This window comes from Nothobranchius furzeri, chromosome 4 (assembly GCF_043380555.1).
Source record: "Nothobranchius furzeri strain GRZ-AD chromosome 4, NfurGRZ-RIMD1, whole genome shotgun sequence".
Classification (NCBI taxonomy): Eukaryota; Metazoa; Chordata; class Actinopteri; order Cyprinodontiformes; family Nothobranchiidae; genus Nothobranchius; species Nothobranchius furzeri.
The window spans coordinates 71,137,429-71,154,306 of NC_091744.1; the positions used below are offsets into that span (position 1 = coordinate 71,137,429).

The window sequence follows — 16,878 nt, forward strand, 5'->3', positions numbered from 1 at the left end:
AAAACATGCAGGTTAGGTTAATCTGTGACTGTAAAATATCCCTAGTCATGACTATGGTGATGGATTGATCAGCTAATGGCTAGTACAGGCATCCTCTACATTGAGAGAAGCCAGGTGAGGTGGGTTGAACATGGGGTCAGGATTCATAGAGGATCAAAATAAAAATCCCCCACCCTCCTCATCCTCAATGATGAAGGAAAACAGCTTAAAAAAACACAAAGAACAAACAAACATTTAGAACATTTCTGAAGAAATTCGACAAAGGGACCTGCCACCTGATAGATTAGGTTAACTGGTGACTAAATTATCTCTCGTTCTGAGTTAGGTATGGTGATGGATTGATAAGCTAAGGGCTAGTGCAGGCATGCCTATACTAAAGTGGATTTCTGACATCCTAAAACACGATGCAGTGTGGTTCATGCAAACACAATTTTATAAGTTTTTGTGTGCGTCTTTCAGAAATATCATCCTCTCTCCAAAATAATCACTTTTATGAAACAGCCTCCTGCAAGAACCACCATACAAATTAGCTCAGACATCCAAGAGGAGCTTGAAGTGGAACATTTGCTCCTCAACACTGAGAGAAGCCAGGTGAGGTGGGTTGGACCTGGGGTCAGGATTCACAGAGGGTCAAAATTAAAATCCCTCAACCTCCTCATCCTCAACGATGAACGAAAACACCTTAAGTAGGAAAAAACACACAAAGAACAAACCAACAATTAGAAAATCCCTGAAGAAATTTTGAAAAGGGACCTGCCACCTGATAGATAGTGGTTATTTGGCATGGAGAACCAAAATCTTGATAACTCAGTAACTTTAACTAATGAGGCTGCATGGTGGAGATGTTTGTAGCTAAAAAACTTTCTCAGAACCCAATCAGGACTCGTCGTTTGTGTTAATAAACATCTGTAAAGGTTCTTTTTCCTGCATCAGCCACATTTGTGTTCATCTGTAAAAGAGCAAATGTTTACTCTGCAGCTATAACACAAATGTGGGCGATGCAGGTTTTGCTTAGCCTTTCGCGTCACCAACAAAAGGCACCGGTAACGGTACTCTCAGTCATGAGATGGGGTTCGATTCCCTGCAGTGCCTTGCTGATTGTTACTGACATCAGGCTTTCATTAATGTAGCACCTTAAAGCCACACTTACATAGAAAACAATGCTAAGAAAGGTCCTGAGGAGACTCTGATGTGGGTTTCAAGACTTCTCTCAGAAAACGTGCAGCACATATTTGGACAATGTTAGTTAATCAGACAGTTTGAGAGGCGGGCTGATCGCTGAAACGATGAACACATAAATAAACAAATTACTTAATTACATAGAATTTGACATGAACCAATGACCTAACACCACACTGAGACACAGACAGGGTTAAATACACTGGGGCAGGATGAGTGGGAGATGAGCTGCAGGTGCGTGGAGGTGAGAAACCTAGAGAAATCAATTAACTAATCAGGGAGAGGAAAGTGAGCTGAGGAGGGGAAAATAACATGACCTAAGAATAAAAACAAAACCTAAAGAAGAAGAGCAAGATAAACAACTAATGATCTAAGGAGGGAGGAGAACTAAAAAAAACCGGTGGGGAAAGAAACACACTAAAAGAGACTAATTAAATGAAAAGCTGAACCTATAGAAAAACTACAGAGGGGTGACTAGGAGAGACCAACGGGAGCACAGGACCTGGGGGGAGAACCTGGAGGTGCTGCAGACAAGGGGACACATACATAGTATGTGAAATAGTATGAAAGCTTCATAGTTTTGCTAGTTCAAGTTGAATTCAAATAAAATTTACAGTATGAAATAATAATAACAATAATAATAATAATAATAATAATAATAATAATAATAATAATAATGTAATTAATATTATTATTTATAATTTTTTATTCATAATAATATTAACAACACTTTTATGTTCATCACATAGTAAACAGAGATGTAAGAGCTAAGAGACAGAATAATGTTTTTTCTTACTTATTTTTTAATTTATCTCGTCGAATTGGAATTTCACGTTGACCCACACTGAGTAGTCTCGTTTTCCACATTCAGCAAGTTTGGATCTAGTTACCCTACTCAAGCCCAGGAAATAATAAATATTACCTTTGATAAATGAATTAATTTATCAAATTAATTCATCAAAAGGTTATAAATTGCATTTCTATTTGAATGCTGCCTGCTGAAGAAGATACCTAAACCCGTTTAACAAATGAAGAGAAAGTAAAAAAAAAAAGAAAAATTGCAAAACATAAATAAATATCTAACGAAATAAGAATAGAAATGAAGAAAGAACAAAAGAAAACAAGGTAGGCTCTGCCCACTCGGTTACCATGACTACTGTGCCAAACACAATTAAGCTTTATCAAATTTATTACATAAACTAATTGATTTATCACATTAATTTATCTAGTTCATTTATCGAAAGAGTTAATTAACTTGATAATTGAATTTGATAAATAAATTCATTTATCAAATTCATCTGTCAAAAGGGCAAACTTTAGAATCTACTATATGACCTCATAGCATGAGCAAAAACACTGTCTGTAAAACACCGTGGGTAAAATACTGGTGATTAAACCGCTGGGGATGCGATCTGCTGAACTCAAGACGACAAGGTCTGCTGAGAGCTACTGCAGTCTGCCACTCTGTGTGAGCTGTGAATGCAGTGTGGTGATGTCATATAGTAGATTCTGAAGTTTGAGCACAGGATCTGGGGGGGGGGGGGATACCTGGGGGGAGAAACTGGAGGTGCTGCAGACAAGGGGACACATGAGGAACACAAGGAGAAACGTAAAGGGATCCTAGAGGGGGAGGAGAACACAAGAAGACAAATGAAGGAGAGCAGAGGAAGACCAGGACACTAATCTACTATATGACATCATAGCATGACATCATCACACTGCATTCACTAGCTCACAGAGTGGCATACTGCAGTTGCTCTCAGCAGGCCTTGTCGTCTTGAGTTCAGCAGATCGTATCCCCAGCGGTTTAATCACCAGTATTTTACCCACGGTGTTTTACAGACAGTGTTTTTGCTCACAGCATTACTCTTAAAACCTTTTATCCGATGGCTAACCAGAGAACCACAGCCAGTGCTCGACAGGCTTCCATGGATCAGCTTAGTCTGCAGAACGAGGTTCAGAGACTGAATGCTCTTTTGAAACAGGAGCAAACTAAATGGTTCAACGAGAATCAACGTGTTTGCCAATTGGAGCAAGAACTAGATGAAGCGAAAGCTAATTTGGTGAAACAGAAGAATCTGAAAGAAATGTATATCAACAAAGGAAAAAAAACGAAGAGAGAACTCGAGAGACTTCAGAAATACAGCAATTCAGAGACTCTCAGTAACGCCAAGATCGCTTCTCAGGTTCAGACTTCAGTTAAACATCGCAAAAAGAAACATCTTCAGCAGGATTATGAAGAACTGAAGGTTGCTCATATTAAAAACTTAGAGCAACTTTCATCTGAGCTCCAAGCAGAGAAGGAGCTAAACCGGACTCTCAGAACTGAAATGAACAGACTGCAGAGCCAAAATCAGGAACTGAGTCTTCAATACCAGCAAGAGATTTCAGCCCATCAGCAGGAAGTGTCTTCTCTGCAAGAACAGTCTGACAGAGAAATACAGATTCTCACTGAGAAAATGCAGCTCGACCAACAGCAGCTTTTCCAGCTGAGAACTCAGAAAGATGACCTCCATCAGGCTCTCTTCCATCTGCGACAAACATCTGAGCAGAAGGAAATGCAGCTCTCTGCACAACTGGAGAAGATCAGTGCTTCTTACCAGGAGTTCAGAAACCAACATGAAGCTGAGGTTTCTGAGTTAAAACAGCAAAGAGAAAATCTGGACCAAAAACTGAAAGATCAAGTGACGTCTCACTCTGAAATACAGGCTAAGAGTGAGACTGAAATCATCAAACTGACGCTGGAAAATGATGGTTTACATCAGGAGATCGATGTGATCCAAAAAACAGCGTCTGACAAAGAGTTGGACTTGAAAGTTGGGGTTGAACACCTGGAAAGCCAGCTCAGCAATCAAGTCCAGCTAAACCAGTCTCTCATTGCTGAATTGAAAGAAAGGGATGAGTTTGGTCCTCGTAAAAGGAAACTAGTTCGCAGAGAGGAACCAAGCCAGGAGCTGACCCCTGTTCCAGCTGTGGAAGTGACTGAACTTAGAGAAGACGTCCTCCCAACAGGAACTAACAGCTCTGATCCTGAGTCTTTACAAACTTTGGTCTCTGAAAACATCTCAGAGCCAAAGAAAAAACAGTCTTCAGTTTGGAAACGACTGAGACATTTTCTGGGACTTAGAAAGCCTCAGAGGTGGAAGAGAAAGGACTTGTCTGATGGAAGTGGCTAAAACCACTGTCCTTCACATGTTCTATCCACCCCCCCTAAAACAAACAACCACAAACTCCCAAAGAACCAAAAAATAATCCTTCAACCCTCTCCCATGAAAAACAAACACGTTAGTTTAAAAAACAGGGCTGCATGGTGGTGCAGCAGACAGTACTGTTGCCTCGCTCAAAGGCTGCAGGTTCAAATCCTGCATCCTTTCTGCGTGGAGTTAGCATGTTCTCCCCATGCATGTGTGGGTTTACTCCCGGTGCTCGGGTTCCCCCCACACACCAAAAACATGCAGGTTAGGTTAATCTGTGACTGTAAAATATCCCTAGTCATGACTATGGTGATGGATTGATCAGCTAATGGCTAGTACAGGCATCCTCTAATTGAGAGAAGCCAGGTGAGGTGGGTTGAACATGGGGTCAGGATTCATAGAGGGTCAAAATAAAAATCCCCCACCCTCCTCATCCTCAATGATGAAGGAAAACAGCTTAAAAAACACAAAGAACAAACAAACAATTTGAACATTTCTGAAGAAATTCGACAAAGGGACCTGCCACCTGATAGATTAGGTTAACTGGTGACTAAATTATCTCTAGTTCTGAGTTAGGTATGGTGATGGATTGATAAGCTAAGGGCTAGTGCAGGCAGGCCCATACTAAAGTGGATTTCTGACATCCTAAAACACGATGCAGTGTGGTTCATGCAAACACAATTTTATAAGTTTTTTGTGTGCGTCTTTCAGAAATATCATCCTCTCTCCAAAATAATCACTTTTATGAAACAGCGTCCTGCAAGAACCACCGTACAAATTAGCTCAGACATCCAAGAGGAGCTTGAAGTGGAACATTTGCTCCTCAACACTGAGAGAAGCCAGGTGAGGTGGGTTGGACCTGGGGTCAGGATTCACAGAGGGTCAAAATTAAAATCCCTCAACCTCCTCATCCTCAACGATGAACGAAAACAGCTTAAGTAGGAAAAAACACACAAAGAACAAACCAACAATTAGAAAATCCCTGAAGAAATTTTGAAAAGGGACCTGCCACCTGATAGATAGTGGTTATTTGGCATGGAGAACCAAAATCTTGATAACTTAGTAACTTTAATTAATGAGGCTGCATGGTGGAGATGTTTGTAGCTAAAAAACTTTCTCAGAACCCAATCAGGACTCGTCGTTTGTGTTAATAAACATCTGTAAAGGTTCTTTTTCCTGCATCAGCCACATTTGTGTTCATCTGTAAAAGAGCAAATGTTTACTCTGCAGCTATAACACAAATGTGGGCGATGCAGGTTTTGCTTAACCTTTCGCGTCACCAACAAAAGGCAAAAGGCACCGGTAACGGTACTCTCAGTCATGAGACGGGGCTCGATTCCCTGCAGTGCCCTGCTGATTGTTACTGACATCAGGCTTTCATTAATGTAGCACCTTAAAGCCACACTTATATAGAAAACAATGCTAAGAAAGGTCCTGAGGAGACTCTGATGTGGGTTTCAAGACTTCTCTCAGAAAACGTGCAGCACATATTTGGACAATGTTAGTTAATCAGACAGTTTGAGAGGCGGGCTGACCGCTGAACCGATGAACACATAAATAAACAAATTACTTAATTACATAGAATTTGACATGAAACAATTAACCAACACCACACTGAGACACAGACAGGGTTAAATACACTGGGGCAGGATGAGTGGGAGATGAGCTGCAGGTGCGTGGAGGTGAGAAACCTAGAGAAATCAATTAACTAATCAGGGAGAGGAAAGTGAGCTGCGGAGGGGAAAATAACATGACCTAAGAATAAAAACAAAACCTAAAGAAGAAGAGCAAGATAAACAACTAATGATCTAAGGAGGGAGGAGAACTAAAAAAAACGGTGGGGAAAGAAACACACTTAAAGAGATTAATTAAATGAAAAGCTGAACCTATAGAAAAACTACAGAGGGGTGACTAGGGGAGACCAACGGGAGCACAGGACCTGGGGGGAGAACCTGGAGGGGCAACAGACAAGGGGACACACGAGGAACACAAGGGGACACATACATAGTATGTGAAATAGTATGAAAGCTTCATTATTTTGCTAGTTCAAGTTGAATTCAAATAAAACATATAGTATGAAAAAAAAAATAATAATAATAATAATGTTATTATTATTATTATGATGGTTATTATTATTATTATTATATTATTATTATTATTATTATTAGAATTATTTATAATTTTTTATTCATAATAATATTAACAACACTTTTATGTTTATCACATAGTAAACAGAGATGTAAGAGCTAAGAGACAGAATAATGTTTTTTTTAAACGTATATTTTAATTTATCTTGTCGAATTGGAATTTCACGTTGACCCACACTGAGTAGTCTCGTTTTCCACATTCAGCAAGTTTGGATCTGGTTACCCTACTCAAGCCCAGGAGATAATAAATATTACCTTTGATAAATGAATTAATTTATCAAATTAATTCATCAAAACGTTATAAATTGCCTTTCTATTTGAATGCTGCCTGCTGAAGAAGATACCTAAACCCGTTTAACAAATGAAGAGAAAGTAAAAAAAAGATGAATTGCAAAAGCCAAATAAACATCTTAAAAAAGGATTGAAATGAAGAAAGAACAAAAGAAAACAAGGTAGGCTCTGCCAACTCGGTTACCATGACTACTGTGCCAAACACAAGCTAGCTTTATCAAATTAATTACATAAATTAATTGATTTATCACATTAATTTATCTAGTTCATTTATCGAGAGAGTTAATTAATTTGATAAATAAATTCATTCATCAAATTCATTTGCCAAAAGGGCAACCTTTATAATCTACTATATGACCTCATAGCGTAGTAGATTCTGAAGTTTGAGCACAGGACCTGGGGGGGGGGGGGGGGGGGTACCTGGGGGGAGAAACTGGAGGGGCTGCAGACAAGGGGACACATGAGGAACACAAGGAGAAACATAAAGGGATCCTGGAGGGGGATGGAGACACAAGAAGACAAATGAAGGAGAGCAGAGGAAGACCAGGACACGAATCTACTATATGACATCATAGCATGACATCATCACACTGCATTCACTAGCTCACAGAGTGGCAGGCTGCAGTAGCTCTCAGCAGGCCTTGTCATCTTGAGTTCAGCAGATTGCATCCCCAGCGGTTTAATCACCAGTATTTTACCCATGGTGTTTTACAGACAGTGTTTTTGCTCACAGCATTACTCTTAAAACCTTTTATCCAATGGCTAACCAGAGAACCACAGCCAGTGCTCGACAGGCTTCCATGGATCAGCTTAGTCTGCAGAACGAGGTTCAGAGACTGAATGCTCTTTTGAAACAGGAGCAAACTAAATGGTTCAACGAGAATCAACGTGTTTGCCAATTGGAGAAAGAACTAGATGAAGCGAAAGCTAATTTGGTGAAACAGAAGACTCTGAAAGAAATGTATATCAACAAAGAAAAAAAAACGAAGAGAGAACTCGAGAGACTTCAGAAATACAGCAATTCAGAGACTCTCAGTAACGCCAAGATCGCTTCTCAGGTTCAGACTTCAGTTAAACATCGCAAAAAGAAACATCTTCAGCAGGATTATGAAGAACTGAAGGTTGCTCATATTAAAAACTTAGAGCAACTTTCATCTGAGCTCCAAGCAGAGAAGGAGCTAAACCGGACTCTCAGAACTGAAATGAACAGACTGCAGAGTCAAAATCAGGAACTGAGTCTTAAATACCAGCAAGAGATTTCAGCCCATCAGCAGGAAGTGTCTTCTCTGCAAGAACAGTCTGACAGAGAAATACAGATTCTCACTGAGAAAATGCAGCTCGACCAACAGCAGCTTTTCCAGCTGAGAACTCAGAAAGACGACCTCCATCAGACTCTCTTCCATCTGCGACAAACATCTGAGCAGAAGGAAATGCAGCTCTCTGCACAACTGGAGAAGATCAGTGCTTCTTACCAGGAGTTCAGAAACCAACATGAAGCTGAGGTTTCTGAGTTAAAACAGCAAAGAGAAAATCTGGACCAAAAACTGAAAGATGAAGTGACGTCTCACTCTGAAATACAGGCTAAGAGTGAGACTGAAATCATCAAACTGACGCTGGAAAATGATGGTTTACATCAGGAGATCGATGTGATCCAAAAAACAGCGTCTGACAAAGAGTTGGACTTGAAAGTTGGGGTTGAACACCTGGAAAGCCAGCTCAGCAATCAAGTCCAGCTAAACCAGTCTCTCATTGCTGAATTGAAAGAAAGGGATGAGTTTGGTCCTCGTAAAAGGAAACTAGTTCGTAGAGAGGAACCAAGCCAGGAGCTGACCCCTGTTCCAGCTGTGGAAGTGACTGAACTTAGAGAAGACGTCCTCCCAACAGGAACTAACAGCTCTGATCCTGAGTCTTTACAAACTTTGGTCTCTGAAAACATCTCAGAGCCAAAGAAAAAACAGCCTTCAGTTTGGAAACGACTGAGACATTTTCTGGGACTTAGAAAGCCTCAGAGGTGGAAGAGAAAGGACTCGTCTGATGGAAGTGGCTAAAACCACTGTCCTTCACATGTTCTATCCACCCCCCCTAAAACAAACAACCACAAACTCCCAAAGAACCAAAAAATAATCCTTCAACCCTCTCCCATGAAAAACAAACAAGTTAGTTTAAAAAACAGGGCTGCATGGTGGCGCAGCAGACAGTACTGTTGCCTCGCTCAAAGGCTGCAGGTTCAAATCCTGCATCCTTTCTGCGTGGAGTTAGCATGTTCTCCCCATGCATGTGTGGGTTTACTCCCGGTGCTCGGGTTCCCCCCACACACCAAAAACATGCAGGTTAGGTTAATCTGTGACTGTAAAATATCCCTAGTCATGACTATGGTGATGGATTGATCAGCTAATGGCTAGTACAGGCATCCTCTACATTGAGAGAAGCCAGGTGAGGTGGGTTGAACATGGGGTCAGGATTCATAGAGGATCAAAATAAAAATCCCCCACCCTCCTCATCCTCAACGATGAAGGAAAACAGCTTAAATTAGAAAAAAAATACACAAAGAACAAACAAACAATTTGAACATTTCTGAAGAAATTCAACAAAGGGACCTGCCACCTGATAGATTAGGTTAACTGGTGACTAAATTATCTTTAGTTATGAGTTAGGTATGTGATGGATTGATAAGCTAAGGACTAGTGCAGGCAAGCCTATACTAAAGTGGATTTCTACCATCCTAAAACACGATGCAGTGTGGTTCATGCAAACACAATTTTATAAGTTTTTGTGCACGTCTTTCAGAAATATCATCCTCTCTCCAAAAGAATCACTTTTATGAAACAGCCTCCTGCATGAACCACCGTACAAATTAGCTCAGACATCCAAGAGGAGCTTGAAGTGGAACATTTGCTCCTCAACACTGAGAGAAACCAGGTGAGGTGGGTTGGACCTGGGGTCAGGATTCACAGAGGGTCAAAATTAAAATCCCTCTTCCTCCTCATCCTCAACGATGAATGAAAACAGCTTAAGTAGGAAAAAACACACAAAGAACAAACCAACAATTAGAAAATCCCTGAAGAAATTTTGAAAAGGGACCTGCCACCTGATAGATAGTGGTTATTTGGCATGGAGAACCAAAATCTTGATAACTCAGTAACTTTAATTAATGAGGCTGCATGGTGGAGATGTTTGTAGCTAAAAAACTTTCTCAGAACCCAATCAGGACTCGTCGTTTGTGTTAATAAACATCTGTAAAGGTTCTTTTCCCTGCATCAGCTACATTTGTGTTCATCTGTAAAAGAGCAAATGTTTACTCTGCAGCTATAACACAAATGTGGGCGATGCAGGTTTTGCTTAACCTTTCGCGTCACCAACAAAAGGCAAAAGGCACCGGTAACGGTACTCTCAGTCATGAGATGGGGTTCGATTCCCTGCAGTGCCTTGCTGATTGTTACTGACATCAGGCTTTCATTAATGTAGCACCTTAAAGCCACACTTACATAGAAAACAATGCTAAGAAAGGTCCTGAGGAGACTCTGATGTGGGTTTCATGACTTCTCTCAGAAAACGTGCAGCACATATTTGGACAATGTTAGTTAATCAGACAGTTTGAGAGGCGGGCTGATCGCTGAAACGATGAACACATAAATAAACAAATTACTTAATTACATAGAATTTGACATGAACCAATGACCTAACACCACACTGAGACACAGACAGGGTTAAATACACTGGGGCAGGATGAGTGGGAGATGAGCTGCAGGTGCGTGGAGGTGAGAAACCTAGAGAAATCAATTAACTAATCAGGGAGAGGAAAGTGAGCTGAGGAGGGGAAAATAACATGACCTAAGAATAAAAACAAAACCTAAAGAAGAAGAGCAAGATAAACAACTAATGATCTAAGGAGGGAGGAGAACTAAAAAAACCGGTGGGGAAAGAAACACACTAAAAGAGATTAATTAAATGAAAAGCTGAACCTATAGAAAAACTACAGAGGGGTGACTAGGGGAGACCAACGGGAGCACAGGACCTGGGGGGAGAACCTGGAGGTGCTGCAGACAAGGAGACACATACATAGTATGTGAAATAGTATGAAAGCTTCATATTTTTGCTAGTTCAAGTTGAATTCAAATAAAATATACAGTATGAAATAATAATAACAATAATAATAATAATAATAATAATAATAATAATAATAATAATAATAATAATAATGTAATTAATATTATTATTTATAATTTTTTATTCATAATAATATTAACAACACTTTTATGTTCATCACATAGTAAACAGAGATGTAAGAGCTAAGAGACAGAATAATGTTTTTTCTTACTTATTTTTTAATTTATCTCGTCGAATTGGAATTTCACGTTGACCCACACTGAGTAGTCTCTTTTTCCACATTCAGCAAGTTTGGATCTAGTTACCCTACTCAAGCCCAGGAGATAATAAATATTACCTTTGATAAATGAATTAATTTATCAAATTAATTCATCAAAAGGTTATAAATTGCATTTCTATTTGAATGCTGCCTGCTGAAGAAGATAGCTAAAGCCGTTTAACAAATGAAGAGAAAGTAAAAAAAAAAAAAAGAAAAATTGCAAAACATAAATAAATATCTAACGAAATAAGAATAGAAATGAAGAAAGAACAAAAGAAAACAAGGTAGGCTCTGCCCACTCGGTTACCATGACTACTGTGCCAAACACAATTAATCTTTATCAAATTTATTACATAAACTAATTGATTTATCACATTAATTTATCTAGTTCATTTATCGAAAGAGTTAATTAACTTGATAAATGAATTTGATAAATAAATTCATTTATCAAATTCATCTGTCAAAAGGGCAAACTTTAGAATCTACTATATGAACTCATAGCATGAGCAAAAACACTGTCTGTAAAACACCGTGGGTAAAATACTGAAGATTAAACCGCTGGGGATGCGATCTGCTGAACTCAAGACGACAAGGTCTGCTGAGAGCTACTGCAGTCTGCCACTCTGTGTGAGCTGTGAATGCAGTGTGATGATGTCATGCTATGATGTCATATAGTGGATTCTGAAGTTTGAGCACAGGAAAGGGGGGGGGGGGGGATACCTGGGGGGAGAAACTGGAGGTGCTGCAGACAAGGGGACACATGAGGAACACAAGGAGAAACGTAAAGGGATCCTAGAGGGGGAGGAGAACACAAGAAGACAAATGAAGGAGAGCAGAGGAAGACCAGGACACTAATCTACTATATGACATCATAGCATGACATCATCACACTGCATTCACTAGCTCACAGAGTGGCATACTGCAGTAGCTCTCAGCAGGCCTTGTCGTCTTGAGTTCAGCAGATCGTATCCCCAGCGGTTTAATCACCAGTATTTTACCCACGGTGTTTTACAGACAGTGTTTTTGCTCACAGCATTACTCTTAAAACCTTTTATCCAATGGCTAACCAGAGAACCACAGCCAGTGCTCGACAGGCTTCCATGGATCAGCTTAGTCTGCAGAACGAGGTTCAGAGACTGAATGCTCTTTTGAAACAGGAGCAAACTAAATGGTTCAACGAGAATCAACGTGTTTGCCAATTGGAGCAAGAACTAGATGAAGCGACAGCTAATTTGGTGAAACAGAAGACTCTGAAAGAAATGTATATCAACAAAGGAAAAGAAACGAAGAGAGAACTCGAGAGACTTCAGAAATACAGCAATTCAGAGACTCTCAGTAACGCCAAGATTGCTTCTCAGGTTCAGACTTCAGTTAAACATCGCAAAAAGAAACATCTTCAGCAGGATTATGAAGAACTGAAGGTTGCTCATATTAAAAACTTAGAGCAACTTTCATCTGAGCTCCAAGCAGAGAAGGAGCTAAACCAGACTCTCAGAACTGAAATGAACAGACTGCAGAGTCAAAATCAGGAACTGAGTCTTAAATACCAGCAAGAGGTTTCAGCCCATCAGCAGGAAGTGTCTTCTCTGCAAGAACAGTCTGACAGAGAAATACAGATTCTCACTGAGAAAATGCAGCTCGACCAACAGCAGCTTTTCCAGCTGAGAGCTCAGAAAGACGACCTCCATCAGGCTCTCTTCCATCTGCGACAAACATCTGAGCAGAAGGAAATGCAGCTCTCTGCACAACTGGAGAAGATCAGTGCTTCTTACCAGGAGTTCAGAAACCAACATGAAGCTGAGGTTTCTGAGTTAAAACAGCAAAGAGAAAATCTGGACCAAAAACTGAAAGATGAAGTGACGTCTCACTCTGAAATACAGGCTAAGAGTGAGACTGAAATCATCAAACTGACGCTGGAAAATGATGGTTTACATCAGGAGATCGACATGATCCAAAAAACAGCGTCTGACAAAGAGTTGGACTTGAAAGTTGGGGTTGAACACCTGGAAAGCCAGCTCAGCAATCAAGTCCAGCTAAACCAGTCTCTCATTGCTGAATTGAAAGAAAGGGATGAGTTTGGTCCTCGTAAAAGGAAACTAGTTCGTAGAGAGGAACCAAGCCAGGAGCTGATCCCTGTTCCAGCTGTGGAAGTGACTGAACTTAGAGAAGACGTCCTCCCAACAGGAACTAACAGCTCTGATCCTGAGTCTTTACAAACTTTGGTCTCTGAAAACATCTCAGAGCCAAAGAAAAAACAGTCTTCAGTTTGGAAACGACTGAGACATTTTCTGGGACTTAGAAAGCCTCAGAGGTGGAAGAGAAAGGACTCGTCTGATGGAAGTGGCTAAAACCACTGTCCTTCACATGTTCTATCCACCCCCCCTAAAACAAACAACCACAAACTCCCAAAGAACCAAAAAATAAACCTTCAACACTCTCCCATGAAAACAAAAAAACAAACAAAACAAGTTAGTTTAAAAAACAGGGCTGCATGGTGGCGCAGCAGACAGTACTGTTGCCTCGCTCAAAGGCTGCAGGTTCAAATCCTGCATCCTTTCTGCGTGGAGTTAGCATGTTCTCCCCATGCATGTGTGGGTTTACTCCCGGTGCTCGGGTTCCCCCCACACACCAAAAACATGCAGGTTAGGTTAATCTGTGACTGTAAAATATCCCTAGTCATGACTATGGTGATGGATTGATCAGCTAATGGCTAGTACAGGAATCCTCTACATTGAGAGAAGCCAGGTGAGGTGGGTTGAACATGGGGTCAGGATTCATAGAGGATCAAAATAAAAATACCCCACCCTCCTCATCCTCAAAGATGAAGGAAAACAGCTTAAAAAAACACAAAGAACAAACAAACATTTAGAACATTTCTGAAGAAATTCGACAAAGGGACCTGCCACCTGATAGATTAGGTTAACTGGTGACTAAATTATCTCTCGTTCTGAGTTAGGTATGGTGATGGATTGATAAGCTAAGGGCTAGTTCAGGCAGGCCCATACTAAAGTGGATTTCTGACATCCTAAAACACGATGCAGTGTGGTTCATGCAAACACAATTTTATAAGTTTTTTGTGTGCGTCTTTCAGAAATATCATCCTCTCTCCAAAATAATCACTTTTATGAAACAGCGTCCTGCAAGAACCACCATACAAATTAGCTCAGACATCCAAGAGGAGCTTGAAGTGGAACATTTGCTCCTCAACACTGAGAGAAGCCAGGTGAGGTGGGTTGGACCTGGGGTCAGGATTCACAGAGGGTCAAAATTAAAATCCCTCAACCTCCTCATCCTCAACGATGAACGAAAACAGCTTAAGTAGGAAAAAACACACAAAGAACAAACCAACAATTAGAAAATCCCTGAAGAAATTTTGAAAAGGGACCTGCCACCTGATAGATAGTGGTTATTTGGCATGGAGAACCAAAATCTTGATAACTCAGTAACTTTAATTAATGAGGCTGCATGGTGGAGATATTTGTAGCTAAAAAACTTTCTCAGAACCCAATCAGGACTCGTCGTTTGTGTTAATAAAAATCTGTAAAGGTTCTTTTTCCTGCATCAGCTACATTTGTGTTCATCTGTAAAAGAGCAAATGTTTACTCTGCAGCTATAACACAAATGTGGGCGATGCAGGTTTTGCTTAACCTTTCGCGTCACCAACAAAAGGCAAAAGGCACCGGTAACGGTACTCTCAGTCATGAGACGGGGCTCGATTCCCTGCAGTGCCTTGCTGATTGTTACTGACATCAGGCTTTCATTAATGTAGCACCTTAAAGCCACACTTACATAGAAAACAATGCTAAGAAAGGTCCTGAGGAGACTCTGATGTGGGTTTCAAGACTTCTCTCAGAAAACGTGAAGCACATATTTGGACAATATTAGTTAATCAGACAGTTTGAGAGGCGGGCTGACCGCTGAACCGATGAACACATAAATAAACAAATTACTTAATTACATAGAATTTGACATGAAACAATGAACCAACACCACACTGAGACACAGACAGGGTTAAATACACTGGGGCAGGATGGGTGGGAGATGAGCTGCAGGTGCGTGGAGGTGAGAAACCTAGAGAAATCAATTAACTAATCAGGGAGAGGAAAGTGAGCTGAGGAGGGGAAAATAACATGACCTAAGAATAAAAACAAAACCTAAAGAAGAAGAGCAAGATAAACAACTAATGATCTAAGGAGGGAGGAGAACTAAAAAAACCGGTGGGGAAAGAAACACACTAAAAGAGATTAATTAAATGAAAAGCTGAACCTATAGAAAAACTACAGAGGGGTGACTAGGGGAGACCAACGGGAGCACAGGACCTGGGGGGAGAACCTGGAGGTGCTGCAGACAAGGAGACACATACATAGTATGTGAAATAGTATGAAAGCTTCATATTTTTGCTAGTTCAAGTTGAATTCAAATAAAATATACAGTATGAAATAATAATAACAATAATAATAATAATAATAATAATAATAATAATAATAATAATAATGTAATTAATATTATTATTTATAATTTTTTATTCATAATAAAATTAACAACACTTTTATGTTCATCACATAGTAAACAGAGATGTAAGAGCTAAGAGACAGAATAATGTTTTTTCTTACTTATTTTTTAATTTATCTCGTCGAATTGGAATTTCACGTTGACCCACACTGAGTAGTCTCGTTTTCCACATTCAGCAAGTTTGGATCTAGTTACCCTACTCAAGCCCAGGAAATAATAAATATTACCTTTGATAAATGAATTAATTTATCAAATTAATTCATCAAAAGGTTATAAATTGCAATTCTATTTGAATGCTGCCTGCTGAAGAAGATAGCTAAAGCCGTTTAACAAATGAAGAGAAAGTAAAAAAAAAAAAGAAAAATTGCAAAACATAAATAAATATCTAACGAAATAAGAATAGAAATGAAGAAAGAACAAAAGAAAACAAGGTAGGCTCTGCCCACTCGGTTACCATGACTACTGTGCCAAACACAATTAAGCTTTATCAAATTTATTACATAAACTAATTGATTTATCACATTAATTTATCTAGTTCATTTATCGAAAGAGTTAATTAACTTGATAAATGAATTTGATAAATAAATTCATTTATCAAATTCATCTGTCAAAAGGGCAAACTTTAGAATCTACTATATGACCTCATAGCATGAGCAAAAACACTGTCTGTAAAACACCGTGGGTAAAATACTGGTGATTAAACCGCTGGGGATGCGATCTGCTGAACTCAAGACGACAAGGTCTGCTGAGAGCTACTGCAGTCTGCCACTCTGTGTGAGCTGTGAATGCAGTGTGGTGATGTCATATAGTAGATTCTGAAGTTTGAGCACAGGATCTGGGGGGGGGGATACCTGGGGGGAGAAACTGGAGGTGCTGCAGACAAGGGGACACATGAGGAACACAAGGAGAAACGTAAAGGGATCCTAGAGGGGGAGGAGAACACAAGAACACAAATGAAGGAGAGCAGAGGAAGACCAGGACACTAATCTACTATATGACATCATAGCATGACATCATCACACTGCATTCACTAGCTCACAGAGTGGCATACTGCAGTTGCTCTCAGCAGGCCTTGTCGTCTTGAGTTCAGCAGATCGTATCCCCAGCGGTTTAATCACCAGTATTTTACCCACGGTGTTTTACAGACAGTGTTTTTGCTCACAGCATTACTCTTAAAACCTTTTATCCG

At 40.0% G+C, this 16,878-nt stretch overlaps 1 protein-coding gene across 1 annotated transcript; it reads left to right on the top strand.

Annotated features, from left to right (window-relative positions):
- The first annotated feature begins 12,235 nt into the window (after window positions 1–12,235).
- Window positions 12,236–13,525, top strand: LOC139069794 (cilia- and flagella-associated protein 58-like). The gene has a single exon (XM_070550751.1). It carries the CDS (start codon window positions 12,236–12,238, stop codon window positions 13,523–13,525), a length of 1,290 nt encoding a protein of 429 aa, XP_070406852.1.
- The last annotated feature ends 3,353 nt before the right edge of the window (window positions 13,526–16,878 follow it).